Source organism: Typopeltis vanoorti, chromosome 23 (assembly GCF_054136105.1).
Source record: "Typopeltis vanoorti isolate ZY-2024b chromosome 23, IOZ_Tvanoo_1.0, whole genome shotgun sequence".
Classification (NCBI taxonomy): Eukaryota; Metazoa; Arthropoda; class Arachnida; order Uropygi; family Thelyphonidae; genus Typopeltis; species Typopeltis vanoorti.
This window is the reverse complement of record NC_143571.1, coordinates 1690001-1704042: the sequence shown is the minus strand read 5'-3', so window position 1 is coordinate 1704042 and position 14042 is coordinate 1690001. Positions and strand designations below refer to the sequence as shown.

The window sequence follows — 14042 nt, the reverse complement described above, 5'->3', positions numbered from 1 at the left end:
CAATGAAACTAATGTTTATTCTACATTTCGAACCTTTCAAAGCAGTGGCAGCGTCAAACGAGGAGGAGATTATATTGCATCAGACTATTACGAATAATAATAAAAAAATATTAACGTGTATACCAAATGAATGCAGGACATATTATAACATCCACAGACTGCTCAAATCAATATTTTGTGCTTTTTCATAGAATCAGTTCAAAAATAGTTTATGGAAGGTGTTCAGATTTAAAATTTAGTTGTGCTACACGACAGTTTTATCGAAATGGTTCTCTTATTTTAATATTATTTATTAGTTTCCATAATTACTTATCTATTGTGAAAAGAGCTCTGAGAATCACAGAGCACCTTAACGGACTTTTACTGTTGCACAAATGATCAGCTTCTGATTACTGTGTAATTTGCATATTTTCCCCCCTATAACTAGGGAGCAGGTCTTACGAAATGGTCGTTAAACTCGATTCCCTAATCAACGAATCGAAAATGATTCGGACATTTCAGCAAAGTGTGACTCCAGTTACAATCCGATTAAATGCTTTTACTGGCCGAGGAGTGATGGTTGAGGGGTGAGTAATGTCGAAAAGTTATTTCATGAAATTTGATTTGCAAATAAATTCGTCATAAATTCCAGAAATGGAAGAAATCAATTTTTTATTAATAATTTCCACGCATATATCTATATGCATACACATGAAAATGCATATGAAAACCAACTTGACCTATTACGTATATATCATAACCAGCGTATTTGACAAAGTGAATAACATCTCCATTCTTTAACATAAAAGCTGTGTATTCGAATACTGCTGTGGCATGGGTGTTAGCGAGTATTTTTACATGAACTGTCTGATATGAAACAACCGTCTGCTTATTGGAAGCCCGAAGTAGCGTGAACAATTTTTATATTTAGTTTTGGATGTAGAGTTCCTACGTTATGTAAATCTGATTCCGCTCACTAGTGTTATTAAAAATGTATTGATTTCACAACGTTTTCGGGGCAGGACGTTCATCGAAAAGGACATGATGGCAAATATATAACAATCTTCCTGTAAAAGATCTTGATAAACTGGCCTTTACAGGAGAAATTACCTTATTTTCATTTTATTTTTATGTATTATATAAATAAAAAAGCTTGTGTTCAGTGAATGGTTTTCATTTTCAGCGAAATGGAAAAAAATGGGTTTTCGAAACGTGACATTAATTGTGACCTGTTAACTTACCCCTATGCTTTGAAAAGAGGTTTGAAAGACTTGATTATTCCTCACACAGATATAAAGGTGGTATCTTCTTTTCTCAACTGGTATTCAGCGAAACTGTTGCACCAAGAGGAGTCAATGCGAGGTGATTATGCAAGCACATAAACCAGTGGTGATATATGGAACTTGCATTTCATTCGTCAGAAATTCACTGATATACTCACTCTGTATTAACTAATACAATAAACTGTGTTGCAGTCTACACAAATAAACATGAAAATGTTAAATCTTCAATGCAATTTCATTCTTTTGGAGAGTTTCTTTCAAAATGTTCATCCTGGAAAATATTCGTCAGATGAATTAAATTACATGGCTTCTGTGAGGTGCGTGAGAGGTTCCTTATCAGGTGTTATGTCATTTCTAGTAATCATCCTGGATTGCTCTTTCTGAGAATATTTTCAATATATGGAATAACTCATTTTCGTTATAAATTGTTTCGTTTATTCTTCTAAGTATCACAACTTTCTCCTCGAAGTGATATTATCAAATGTGTAATAATACATAGCAGCATCTACTTCGATTTGGAGGCTAGTTTCAGCAATTGCAATTCTGGAAGTGGATGTTTCAGATATTTCCGCGTTTTCTATAAGCCAAAAAGAGGATAGATAGATAAAGACCACGTGCTTTAAAAGAATAATTACGTGAGTGTTTCTCGAGTTAGTATCGAACTTCAATGTTGAATGTCCTGTCATATTAAAATGTTGACTTAGATGCATTGGTTACCATTTCCTATAGCAATCTGCCAACATATTTTAACTGATTTGTTGAAACGTTTCCTTATTCTTCAAGGGTGAAAATGGTATTGTCGGTTTATACTATATTATTACGTACAAATTCGTTACATATTGTGACATGCCGATCAACAATTATATTAATTATAAATTTTACTCTCTGTGTGCGGAAATACCTATGAAAAACATAAGCAAAATATACACAAAATTATTTCATGGCATTCATTGTCATTTCAAAATTCCTGTTAACTGGGAATTAATTCTGAGAGCTTGGAAATCATGTAAGGATATGCCGTTATGGAAAAAAAGGAGTAAACGATTCTGTCCATTCTCTTGCGAGGAATTGACTTTGTCGTTGGGCATTTATGAAATAAAGTATTATCATCTCCATTTATTGATTTATTCTTATGGCAAAAGGAATACAGAACAGCTACAGGTCAATGTCCAGTCTGGAATGCCAATCCAAGGCCTCATCTGTCACCTTGTGGATGTCCTGTAGATCATCACTGTGAAATTGGTCCTTGGGCAATCGTTCACAATATGAGTAATCGTCTGAGCCACGGGAGAACAATCACAATAAGGGTGGTCTAACAGCCCCCATTTATGTGGAATGTAGCCCAATCTGCCCTGGTTAGTTCTCATCCTGTTGATCGATGACCAAATCTTTCTAGAAAGAGCAAAACCAGGCTGCAGAGCACAGGGATTTTCTACCAGGAAGCCGTTTGTTGGGAGATAGTTGAACCAGTATCCTCTCCACGTCAGATGTTGATGGCAGGGCAGCTGGAGAGAGTTCGTCCATAGTCCAGAAAGGCTTTCTAGATTTTAGGCGAAGACTAGGTGGATTTATGAGAGTCTGGTGCAGGGGCAGGAGTGGATTGCTCATTGCTCTATTAAATTTTTTAATCGAGGCATGTCTTCTCCGTATGTTTGGTGGAGCAATGTTAGATTGGAGGCAGCCAGGAGAGAGGGGTGCTTCTCACTGTCCCACTAATTGTGCGCATGGTAGCGTTTAGCTGAGTGTCTATAATGTTAGTGTGTGTGTGTGTGTGTGTGTGTATGTGTGCGTGCGCGCACTCCTTTCCCAGACAGGGGCACAATATTCTGCTGCAGGGAATGCGAGGGCTAGTGCAGACGATCTTAGGACTTCTGCACCACAACACCAGGTTGTTCCAGCAAGCCTTTAAATGATATTGTTTCTCGTTTAATTTTGTTGGACAGGTTGATGATGTGCTTTTTATAGGTTAGGCTTTTGTACAGGCTCGCTCCAAGGTATTTCGAGTGAGGCTCGTGTTCTACCATTTTTCCACGGAAAGAAAGGTTGATGTGTCGTTTCGCGGTTGTCGCTTACACCGTCTAAATTGTTATTATTCCATTTTATCTGCCTTTAATGTAATTAAAGCTTGTTTTCGCCTCCGCTAGCGCAAAAATTCCCCCTATTGGCGACTTTTGGTATACTAAATCTTTTTTTTTGCGGAAATCATCTCCCCATGCCTTCAGAAGTCTCAATATAAAATTTGGTCTCATTCTGTTTATTGGTTTTAGCTACAGATTCATCAAAGAGGGAAAGTTATTTTATGGCCACCCTGTACATTGCCATGCCTAGTACAACTTGTTAGCAGAAATTTCGTCAAGTTAGTGACTGTGTGATAAGTCAAGATATTCTCCAATATACACGGCTGTCTCTTTGTTTTCCGAATCTCGTATGGAGTAGTTGATCGTGATTGATAGATTTTCGAAACCATAAACGGAACGTTAATCCGTTAATCAAGGTGATGGAAAGTATTTTATCGTTCTTAGAGACAAAATATTCGTAATATAACACGCACATGGACACATAAAATACCCGTAAAATAAAATACATACATATGTATTGTATAAAATGTTGTATAATATAAATAATATAATACAATAAATTAATGGTTTTTGATGCCGAATCTTTTATGTTATTTTTTTAATAATGAAATAAGAAAACATTCTTATAATTTTGATTTCAGGAAGTACGTTATCTGTAATTATTTTCTTTATTTAATTATTTGTATAGTGCCTTCATCAATCGTCCGAAGAATAAAAATAATAAGAAGAATTGCTTGCGCAAGAAATCGCTGGGTAGGTAGCACAATAGCTGTAGATCGCTTCTCACAATTCTCAAATGTTTAAGCCATGTATATTGTACTCCGCGATGGAGGAAAGTTAGAGTAAAATCAGAAAAGCAACGCTGAATAATTTCGGATGAGACATTCAATGAGTTTATGGAACTAAAGCATGCTTTTTTTCATCGATTCATATGATTCACTTGTGGTAGAGAGGATTCAAAGACAAGTGATCAAGATGGTGACAAGAATGTGGAATATTCCCTACCAGGATCTTTCATGTGCGATCGCATTATTTGTTATCACCTGAGGTATGAAAAGTTAATTAGTATTTCCGAAGAAAGCAGTTTAATTACACAGATTGACTTACAAAAGGGAATGGATTTGTAACTTTCACTGATTTTTTAGAACATTGTAATAAAGTACATTTCTTTATTCTTTACAATTCATTATTATTATTATTATTATTATTTATTGTAAGCTTCATATTCTAGTACACAATTTTGACAATCCTATGTGTAACCTAAGAGCACCAGCTCATCCAGGTTACGATATGCATAAAGTTTAAAGTCTCCTTCTACATTGCCTCCTAATAAAAGCGTAAGATGATCTTTAGATACTTTGTATCCTGGTGAGATGCTTCAGTTTTAGCTAGGAAAGTTTTTGTTGGTATACGCTTCCAAAACAAACCAATTTCTTCGACGTTGAATATTTGCCGATCGTCTAATCATCCTCCTGAATTATCCTTTTCAGTTCTTTAGGAAACCTGGCCGAAGAACCTTTATGAACACTGGCAGATTCCGCAGTTAAACTTAGGTTATGCAGTCCAGTTCGATTTTTAAAACGGTCAAACCATCTTAAACTCGTAGTAAAGCTTTCACATTTCTCTTGAAATTTGATCTACTTTTATAGGGTAAAAATAGTGAGAGCTTTTGCCAGAATATTCCATGTACTGAGAGGTATTCTTTTTTGGTTATAATCCTCAATCCTGGGTGATAGACGTTCCATCTCGAGCATTAAATGGCGTCTATTTCGAGTGATCTGCATGCTTGAAGAAGTAGTAGCAACTTTTCCTCGTTCTTTGCACTCTTTGGTCTTATTTAATATAGTCCGAACTGTAGACTCGCTGTTTCCCAGGTCTCGCACAATCATTGTATTTAGCGTCACTTTCACATCTCTAAATAACTTCCAGCTTTTTCGATCTCTGCAGATTGCTGACAAAAAATTTCGCGTAACTTAAAAAAATCGCCATAACTGATTAATCACTCGCTTAAAGCGGGAAATAGTATAATTTTACTCAATCGCGCTAACTGATTAACGATATATATAACATATCGAATTCGCGTTAAGCTAGCTTTTCCTGTACATATTATATATTATTATTATTATATATTAACATAATAAAATCGAAGGACATGCTAATATGTACAGAGAAAGTTGCATAACATTAATTAGGAACAAAATAAAAACAAAGCAGTTAAATAGCATTTCAATTTTTTATATTTTACACCTGAAACAGGATCTTTTTAATACCAATATGCAATAAGCAACCATCTATATCAGGCCTGCACAACTTGATTGTCTTTGAGGGCCAAACCCAACTTGGACCACCCGACCAAGGGCCAGATCACTTCGGACCTAGAATCTACTAGTCCACTGCAGCTAAACTTAAGTAAATTTGTTAGTAGGTCTACAGTAAATACTAATATGCATATTTAAATTTTTTAGAGAGTTACAATTAAAATTATAATCAAAGTTATTTACAAACAGATATAGCTGCAAAATTTCTCAATAAAAACCACTTAAACATAAACACAAAGTTTACTAATAATTGCACTGAGAATATCACACTTATTCTCAGTGAAATATCAGTGACCGAATGTCACATGGTGACATTCAGAATGTCACCATGTGACACATTGCATTTCTTTGTTGCCACTATTTTATCAAAGTTTGGTGTTATCTTTGAAGTGGCCGTTCTTAATATGCAGAGTCTTAGTAAAAATTTAATTCAAAGCTAGAAAAAAATCGTTTAATTTCTTATTCCCTCGTATTATTAAATAATTCAATCAGGCAGACGGGCCAAAATAAATAGCATTGCGGGCGTATGTTGTGCAGGTGTGTTTTGTATTTGTTTACGTTTTTCATTTCTTATTGTTAATGTAGTGTGTTGAATATTTTTGGCTCTAAATAAGTATAATGTTTGTGTATTGCTTCTTTGTTTGCTGTAGTAACTATATATTTTAGGCCCTTATGTCTACTAAGACAAGCATCTTGTTTGATATTTACGTATTCGTTGTCGTTTTTTATGAATAGAAGTACCCTCTAGGCGTCTAAATTATCTAAGAGACAGCATGTTTAGTTGTATTTATTTATGGTGTATTTATTACAATAATAATGTTATTCATGCATATAAATATGTTGTAGTATCCTCGTATTTGTTTCTAGTTAAGACTTGAATTACTTTATTCTGAGTCGAAACTGAAGATTTCAGAGTAGTGCGATAGATTCCTCCCCAACTTAATATACCATATTTTAGTGCGCTTTGAATCCATACAGAATATATATTTTTAACATATTTAAATTTATGAATCTATTTAGTTATCAACGTCTGTTTAACATAATCCTTATTTTATTAACCACGTGGGTGATATTCGGTTTCCAACTTAAATTACTATCAATTTTTAATCCAAGTAAGTTATTATATTGGCTTTTTCTATTTCCTCACAGTTGCAATTTGAATTTGTCCTGCAATTCCAATCATGCAAAATTAAATGGGCAGTGAAGTTAATTTTGTCTGTTGTATTTCGCGAGTTAAAATTTACGTATTCAGTTTTTGAGACATTCAGACTGAGTTTATTTGATTGGAACCAATTTGTTAATTTTTAAAGATCGGCATTCACTATGGACTATGGTTTGCATTTGTTCGGATGTGTATGTAGAGAAAATTAGTACTATATCATCTGCAAAAGTATTAATTTTACTGCTTAGTTTGAGATCGCAAAAGGCATTGATATTAATATGATATTAAATAAAATTGGTCCTAAGACAGATCCTTGTGGTACACCGCAGTCTACTGCTTTGGAGCTGCTATAACTGGTGTTTATTTTTACAATTTGTGATCTGGCATTTAAGTAATTTTTGAACCAGTTTAGGGCAGTACCTCATATTCCTATGACTTGTAATTTGTTTTTATTAAAAGTTCAGGTGATAAAGTGTCAAAAGCTTTGTGTATATCTAAAAATACTGCTAGTGTTAGTTTATGTTCATCAAGGAAGGTATAAACTGTGTTTGTGAAGTTCAATAAAGCATGTTCTGTGCTAAAATTTTGCCTGAACCGAAATTGATTCTTTGAAAAGAAGTTGTTTTCATCCAAAAATTTCACGAGTCTAATTTTTACCAATTTCTCTAATATTTTCGCAAATGCCGGTAGAAGGGAGATGGCTCTGTATTTTTTCAAGTTATTTTTGTTTCCCTTTTTGCAAATAGGTACAACTACAGCCTTCTTAGAATCCGATGGAAACGAGCCTGTCATCAGTGATAAGTTAAAAATTTACATTAGGGATTCCATTACGTATATTTGGCATTCTTTCACAATGCTAGTGTTATTGCCATCGTATCGTGAAGTTTTCGTTGTTTTTAGGCTAATTATAACATTTTTGATTAGATTTCTCAAGTGGGGGAAAAGATATAGGGAGTAATCAATTCTCTTGGGAGTGCAATTCTGAGGGTTGGTTTTAGCATTTTTCAGAATGCTTTCACTGACCGTCTCAAAGTGATTATTGAATTCTTCAGCTAATCCTGTCTCAATTTTCTCTATTCCTCTCGATATCTTTAAGTATGAGGTAGGTTTGTTTACGTGTATCTTTGCCGATTAATTTATTCACAAACTTCCATTGTTTACTGGAGTTTCCTTGGCATTTTAAGAATTCATTTCTGCAGTATTCGTTTTTACTTTATTTTAATTTATGGCGTATTAGATTTCTATAGTACTTGAAACTGTGTTCATAATATTGATTGTGCAGGTATTTTTTAAGCTTTATCTCTAATTTTTATAGTGTCTAATTTTCTGTATAATCCAGGGCTTAGTTTCTTTCATTAAGTCTATTTTTTAAAACTTTGATTGATTCTCGTATTTTACTGTTTAATATATCAACAAATTTATGATACGAGGTATCAATATTTGTTTCAGTCGTTATCTCTTCCCAAGAGACAGTGCTCAAGTTACACTTCAATACTCTGGAGTCAATTGTTGTGTAGGGGATGTTTTCGGTTGAACTGTCTCTGTGCTTTATGATCCGCGAGAGGATGGCGCAGCACTGCTGCTTGGGGTTTGTTTCCACATAAAGTTCTCCCGAATACATGATCTAGGCACGTCCTTCCACCATTGAATTCTCTCGTGGGGGACACATTAATATATTTTTCGAGTCCATGCATGGCAAGTAGATCTAGATAATCTGGAAAGGAGCCGCTACTCATCAGAAGTCGATATTCATATCACCAATTATGAGAACATTGTCACTTCTGATCTCATCTAGATTACACTCGAGTTCTTGTGTAAAGTTGGACTTCGTGTAGCAATGCGACCTATATACAGCCATTATATGCATGTTATGATGGTCTAAATATAAGTTGACATTTTCAGTTGTTTTCATTTATATGTTAGTAATGTCATTAACAGATATGGAATTTCGAATAAAGATAATTACACCTCCAGATTTGTTATAATTTCTACATTGATAATAACTTTTAAATTCGCTTAAATAGTACAAATCAATTTCTTCATCTATGAGCCAGATTTCTGTTAATATCGGAACATCTAGCTGATCGATAGCTTATCGATTGCCTAGTAGTAATTCAATGTGTTATAATTTATCTCGAATGCTTCTTATATTTATATGCAAAATATTCAAGGTAGTTACAGTATCCGAGGATAAAAAGTTTCTTAATTCTACTGAATCGTGACAAATGACACATTTATGAAAAGTGACATCACAGTTGTTATTCTCATCTGTCATTATTATTCGTGAAGTTTACACAAGTCTTTGCTTCTGATTCACCATATTTTAGATGCATCGTCTCTTCTCATGAAAAGTTTGCCCTGTTTGTCGCAGGGATATTTGTAGTGTACTTATTTACATTTCTTGTCAATAAACAGTAGATTTATTGACAAGAAATGTTTTTGATTTCCAGTCAAGTGCTCGTTTAGATATATTTTGTTATCCTTAAATTGTCAGATATATCAGTTGTACTTATTCTATATTCGATACTTTTTCTTTCCATCCAGCCATTTGTCTCTGATCGTTTTACTTTTAAATTTCACAATGACAGACATTGCTCTGTTTTTCTACCCGCTAGGAACACAATGCATATCATTTTCATTATAGTTGATCTTGATTTTACGAGCAATTTTCTTTGCTATTTCATGCACATTTTCACGTGGCTTATGAGGAACACCAACAATTTCCATGTTTGAGCTAATTGCCCTATTGATTCAGGTCATCCACTGTTTCATTAATTTTTAAAGCTCCTTACGCAGTTCCATATTTGCATTTTCTAGTTCGTTCTTTGTTTTAAGTTTCAGAATATTTTATGTCAGACCAGCTACGATAGTCAGAAAGTCATCTATTTTGTTCGAGGTATATTCACTCTAAATTAAGTCGTTGACGTCTTTTTTTAATTCTTTCATTATCTTCATTAAATCTGTTCTACATATATTGCCATTGTTACTGATCTCTGAAATCCATGAGTCATCACCCCTGGGAGAAGTTGCCGGCAAGCGTTGGCTAGCGCTGGAATGGCGTCTGCCGTGGAACAAAGAGTTGGAACATTGAGCAGGTCTTTTTTGTTCCCCGAATTTGCACGAAGCGCATTTCCAGTTTTGTTTCTTATCTTTGGAGAGGAGAGCTTTTTAAATTTGCTTTCGCTGAGATCAGCACAATAAAAATGATAACTCCTTTTGCATATTTTTTTAAAACTGCTTGCAGAGGTTAACTTTCAAAGATCTAAGCATTACAGTACTTGGTAGAGCGAGTTACAGGCTACACCTCAGGAATTACTATAGTACATTTTTAAAATAAGATACTAATTAAAACGTTGTTTACTACGGACCACTATTTCACAAGGGTTATTAGCTTTCGGACATATTGAATATTAGTTATATAAGTAATTAAAGTATTGATGTGGCTTATATATCATCACTTATATAAGTAAATCATTATCAACTTTCGAAAAAATCAAAAGTGATATTGCTCCTTAACTCCAACCGATAGAATTTCTAATGCATTAATATGTAACAAATGAAAATCATGCTTTATGCGCAAGCACACACACACACACACACATGAGCGTTGTATATTTTACATATATATATATATATATATATATTGTTTTCTAGATTCAAAATCGCCTCTGGTTATGAAATTTACTGACCCTCGATGCCAATTTTCGGAACTTACGGGAGGTAAAGGGTCTTCCTTAGCAAACTTGTCAGAAATCAGTCTTAAGGAAAATCACGTATGTAAAGCATTTATTCTTTCTGTAAGCAATTATTTGTTGTGTCTGATGTCTTGATATTTTGCTCGTATAAATTGTATAAGAAAATTAAAAGAGAAATATTATGGAAATAACGCTAATTTTTACATTGAAAATCTTCTTCAGTTTATAGTGCCCAAGGGTATTGTAGTGACCACTGTAGCACATGAGGAGTTTGTTAAAGATATGAAAGATCTGATGGCTGAGGCTGAAGATGTTGTCTGGTAAGTAATAGTGTATTTAATTTGTGACAATGATTATAAAATTGAATTTTATATCAAACAACGGTTGTAGAACAATAGAAATACTGAAGGTTAGTAGATAAATGTCCTCATGTTTAGTATTGTGGTAAAGTAAAACTTTCTCTCTGTACTTAATAAGAAACCAGATGCAACACTAGTTATAAGAAATTGACACCTTCAATTCATTTGTCAAAGAACTCCTCATATTTGTTAAATCTATCTTCTCCTATAGTAGTTTACAGAAATAAATTCCACTGACTCACTGTTCTTTCACTAAAATTATATTTCCTTAAGTCTAGTTATAGCGCTCTTTCATCAGTTTAGAACACTTGGGTTAGGGGTAATGTTAGAAATGTAAATGAAACTTACAGATTGAAGTATTATCTGCTTATAAATATACGCTCACGTTACTTTTTTTATCTTCTTCCGCTTTTGATAACTATTTTTTTTAACAATGATGTCTACCCAGCAACATTTTTAGGATTCCAAACTTGCACACGTTAATGTCACATTTAGTATGGAACGACGAGGGTGGTCGCACAGGTATCTTTGTTAGTTTGTTTGTAATTTGTTAGAGGGAAGAAAAAAACCGAGGTAAAATGTGCCAAAGATAAATCTAATTTTATTTATGTAATTTCACAAAAAAAACAGCTTTGATAAAATTGATACTATATTTTTAATCAATCGTATCGAAGGACATCCAAGGACTTTTTTAATGGATTCTCTTATATAAAAATAAAACAAGTAAAAAAATTCGCTTTCTTCATTAGTACATTAAGAGAGAAATTTCTAATTATTTCTAATTAATCACTCATTTTCCGCGCTTCACGAATATCAAATATGTTCACGTATACTATACAAATTTATTAGTTTCACAGTCTCTTTGATTTGTTTCTTCAAAACTGTTTACATGCATGTTTAGTTATTAATATGTCTTTGCATGATATTTCCTTAAATACTTTTACATGTGACTTGGTTTCCTATTTTTCAGTCATAAAATTAAAAAAAAAAAAGACATTGTTTATTTTAAGAATGAAATTTTCTGTTTAAAATCGAATTTATTATTTATATTTTAGGAGAAAAACTTCAGAACATCAAGAACTTATTTCTGAAAGGTAGGTTTTCTTCGAACGATCAGTATTTTGCATTTTGTCCATACTCAGCAAAGTAATATTACTCCAAGTATTGTTTTTTACAGTTATAATTTAGGTTACGAAAAAGTAGGTATAATCCTCAATATTCAGATCCTGTGGTCTTTAATTTGCAATGACTGACCTAAATATGGCAGAGAACTGCATCTGATATGGTTTTCCACGTGTTAAACGACATTCAAAAATAGTTATAAACTATTATTTTTAACGCTATTTTGCCTGATTTTGTTTAGGACCCTGTGCCCCTGTGCCCCTGTTTTAATGTCTTTGGCGTTTTACTCAAGAATTCTTAGGGTATTGCAGATGTATTTTAGAGACAAATATATGTAGCGTAATAGAAGGAAATTCTCACATACCTTTTCTTGGATGTTGTTGTCTGTCTTCTTTCTGCGGTGTTGCGGTGTACATTCTTCTGCTAGTATGGTGTTGAAAGGGGAGTGTGGGGGGCTTAGGCAATATGGAAGAATTAATTTGAAAAAACCCGGCTTTTTTGTGTGTGTATATATATATATATATATATATATATATATAAACATATTATTTTTAAGGGTGGACGGAGCGCTTTTTAGGGTGGGAAAAAGATGAAATAGGGGGCTGAAAATAGCAACTGTTTATTAGAGGAAGTGGAAGGTTTATGGGAAAAGGGGGCCAGGGAGAGGGTTGACGGGATGCGAACCGTTTCGACCATGTGGGTCGTCGTCTGAAATCATGGAGGAAGTGGTGTCGGCTTGGTGTTTCTACCTTTGCAGTGTTTGTGTTATCGCCTATTGGGCGGAGATATGACCTAATTTTTATGTTGTGAAGCTTCCAACGCTAGGAGATTATGTAGGGTCGGTGGACGTTGATTGAGTTCTCAACGCATTTTATGGCTATCGTTTCCGATATTCTAAGCATTGTTTCGTTATCTTGTCTGTCTATTATGATGGCCTTTGTCGATTTGGGGGTATTTTTTTGTTCAAGGGCGTGAACTGCTATTTCTGTTTTCCCTGTACATTCTATTTTTCTTTTTGATGTTGCGTTTTTAAGTGTTTAGGAATACAAAGTATTCGATAACCATAAAATGTGACGAGAACTCGATCAACGTCCACCGACCCTACATAATCTCCGAGTGTTGGAAGCTTCACAACATAAAAATTAAGTCAGATCTCCGACAAATAGGCGATAACACAAACACTTCAAAGACAGAAACACCAAGCCGACACGACATAGCATTCACTTCCTCCATGAGTTCCGACGACGACCCACACGGTCGAAACGGCTCGTACCCCGTCAACCCTCTCCATGGCCCCCTTTTCCCATAAACTCTTCCCCTTCCTCTATAAAACAGTTGCTATTTTCAGCCCCCTTTTTCATCTTTTTCCCACACTACAAAAAAGCGTTCCGCCTACCCTTAAAAATAATGTTTATATTATACAAAAAACTGTTTTTTTTCAAATTAATTCTCCCACATTGCCTAAGCCTCCCCACTCCCCTTTCAACAACATAACGGCAGAAGTATGCACACCGCAGAAAGAAGACAGGCAACAACATTCAAGAAAAGGTAATTGAGAATTTTCTTCTATAATGCTACATATATTTGTCTCTTAAATACAGACCGATCTGCAATCCCCTAAGAATTCTTGAGTAAAATGCCAGTGACATTAAAACAAGGGCACTCCTAAACAAATGCAAGCAAAATAGCCGTAAAATAATAGTTTTTAAGAGGAGTAACATGGGAGTTTTCCCAGAAATAAATCCTATAGTTATTAACTATTTTTTTAAATTATAAACCGGTGATTCTGTGCATACATGTATTTCTTAAACCAGGTTACAGATCGGTTTTGTTCTGTATACAGAAATTATAAGGATAATAATAATACACATTTATGTGAAAGATTGTTGCAGAATTGAACGCATTCATGCATAACCTTTCAAAACTTTCTAGGGAGTAAACCTAGATTTTCAAGGTATGATGATTTGATGATTTTCAAGGCATCACTGTTTGAATATGAAAATGAAACTACCGCAGTTTCATGATCATAAACCGTAAGACTCGATC

The 14042-nt window shown here is 34.2% G+C and overlaps 1 protein-coding gene across 1 annotated transcript in view; it reads left to right on the top strand.

The window, feature by feature from the left end:
- Positions 1–14042, top strand: part of LOC150093569 (uncharacterized) — a 119414-nt gene that overhangs the window by 26159 nt on the left and 79213 nt on the right. Inside the window, exons 10-14 of the mRNA XM_090412694.1 lie at positions 428–566; positions 4029–4093; positions 10475–10593; positions 10738–10835; positions 11930–11968. Of these exons, the coding sequence (XP_090268820.1) occupies positions 428–566; positions 4029–4093; positions 10475–10593; positions 10738–10835; positions 11930–11968 (460 nt within the window). The remainder of the gene's footprint in view (positions 1–427; positions 567–4028; positions 4094–10474; positions 10594–10737; positions 10836–11929; positions 11969–14042) is intronic.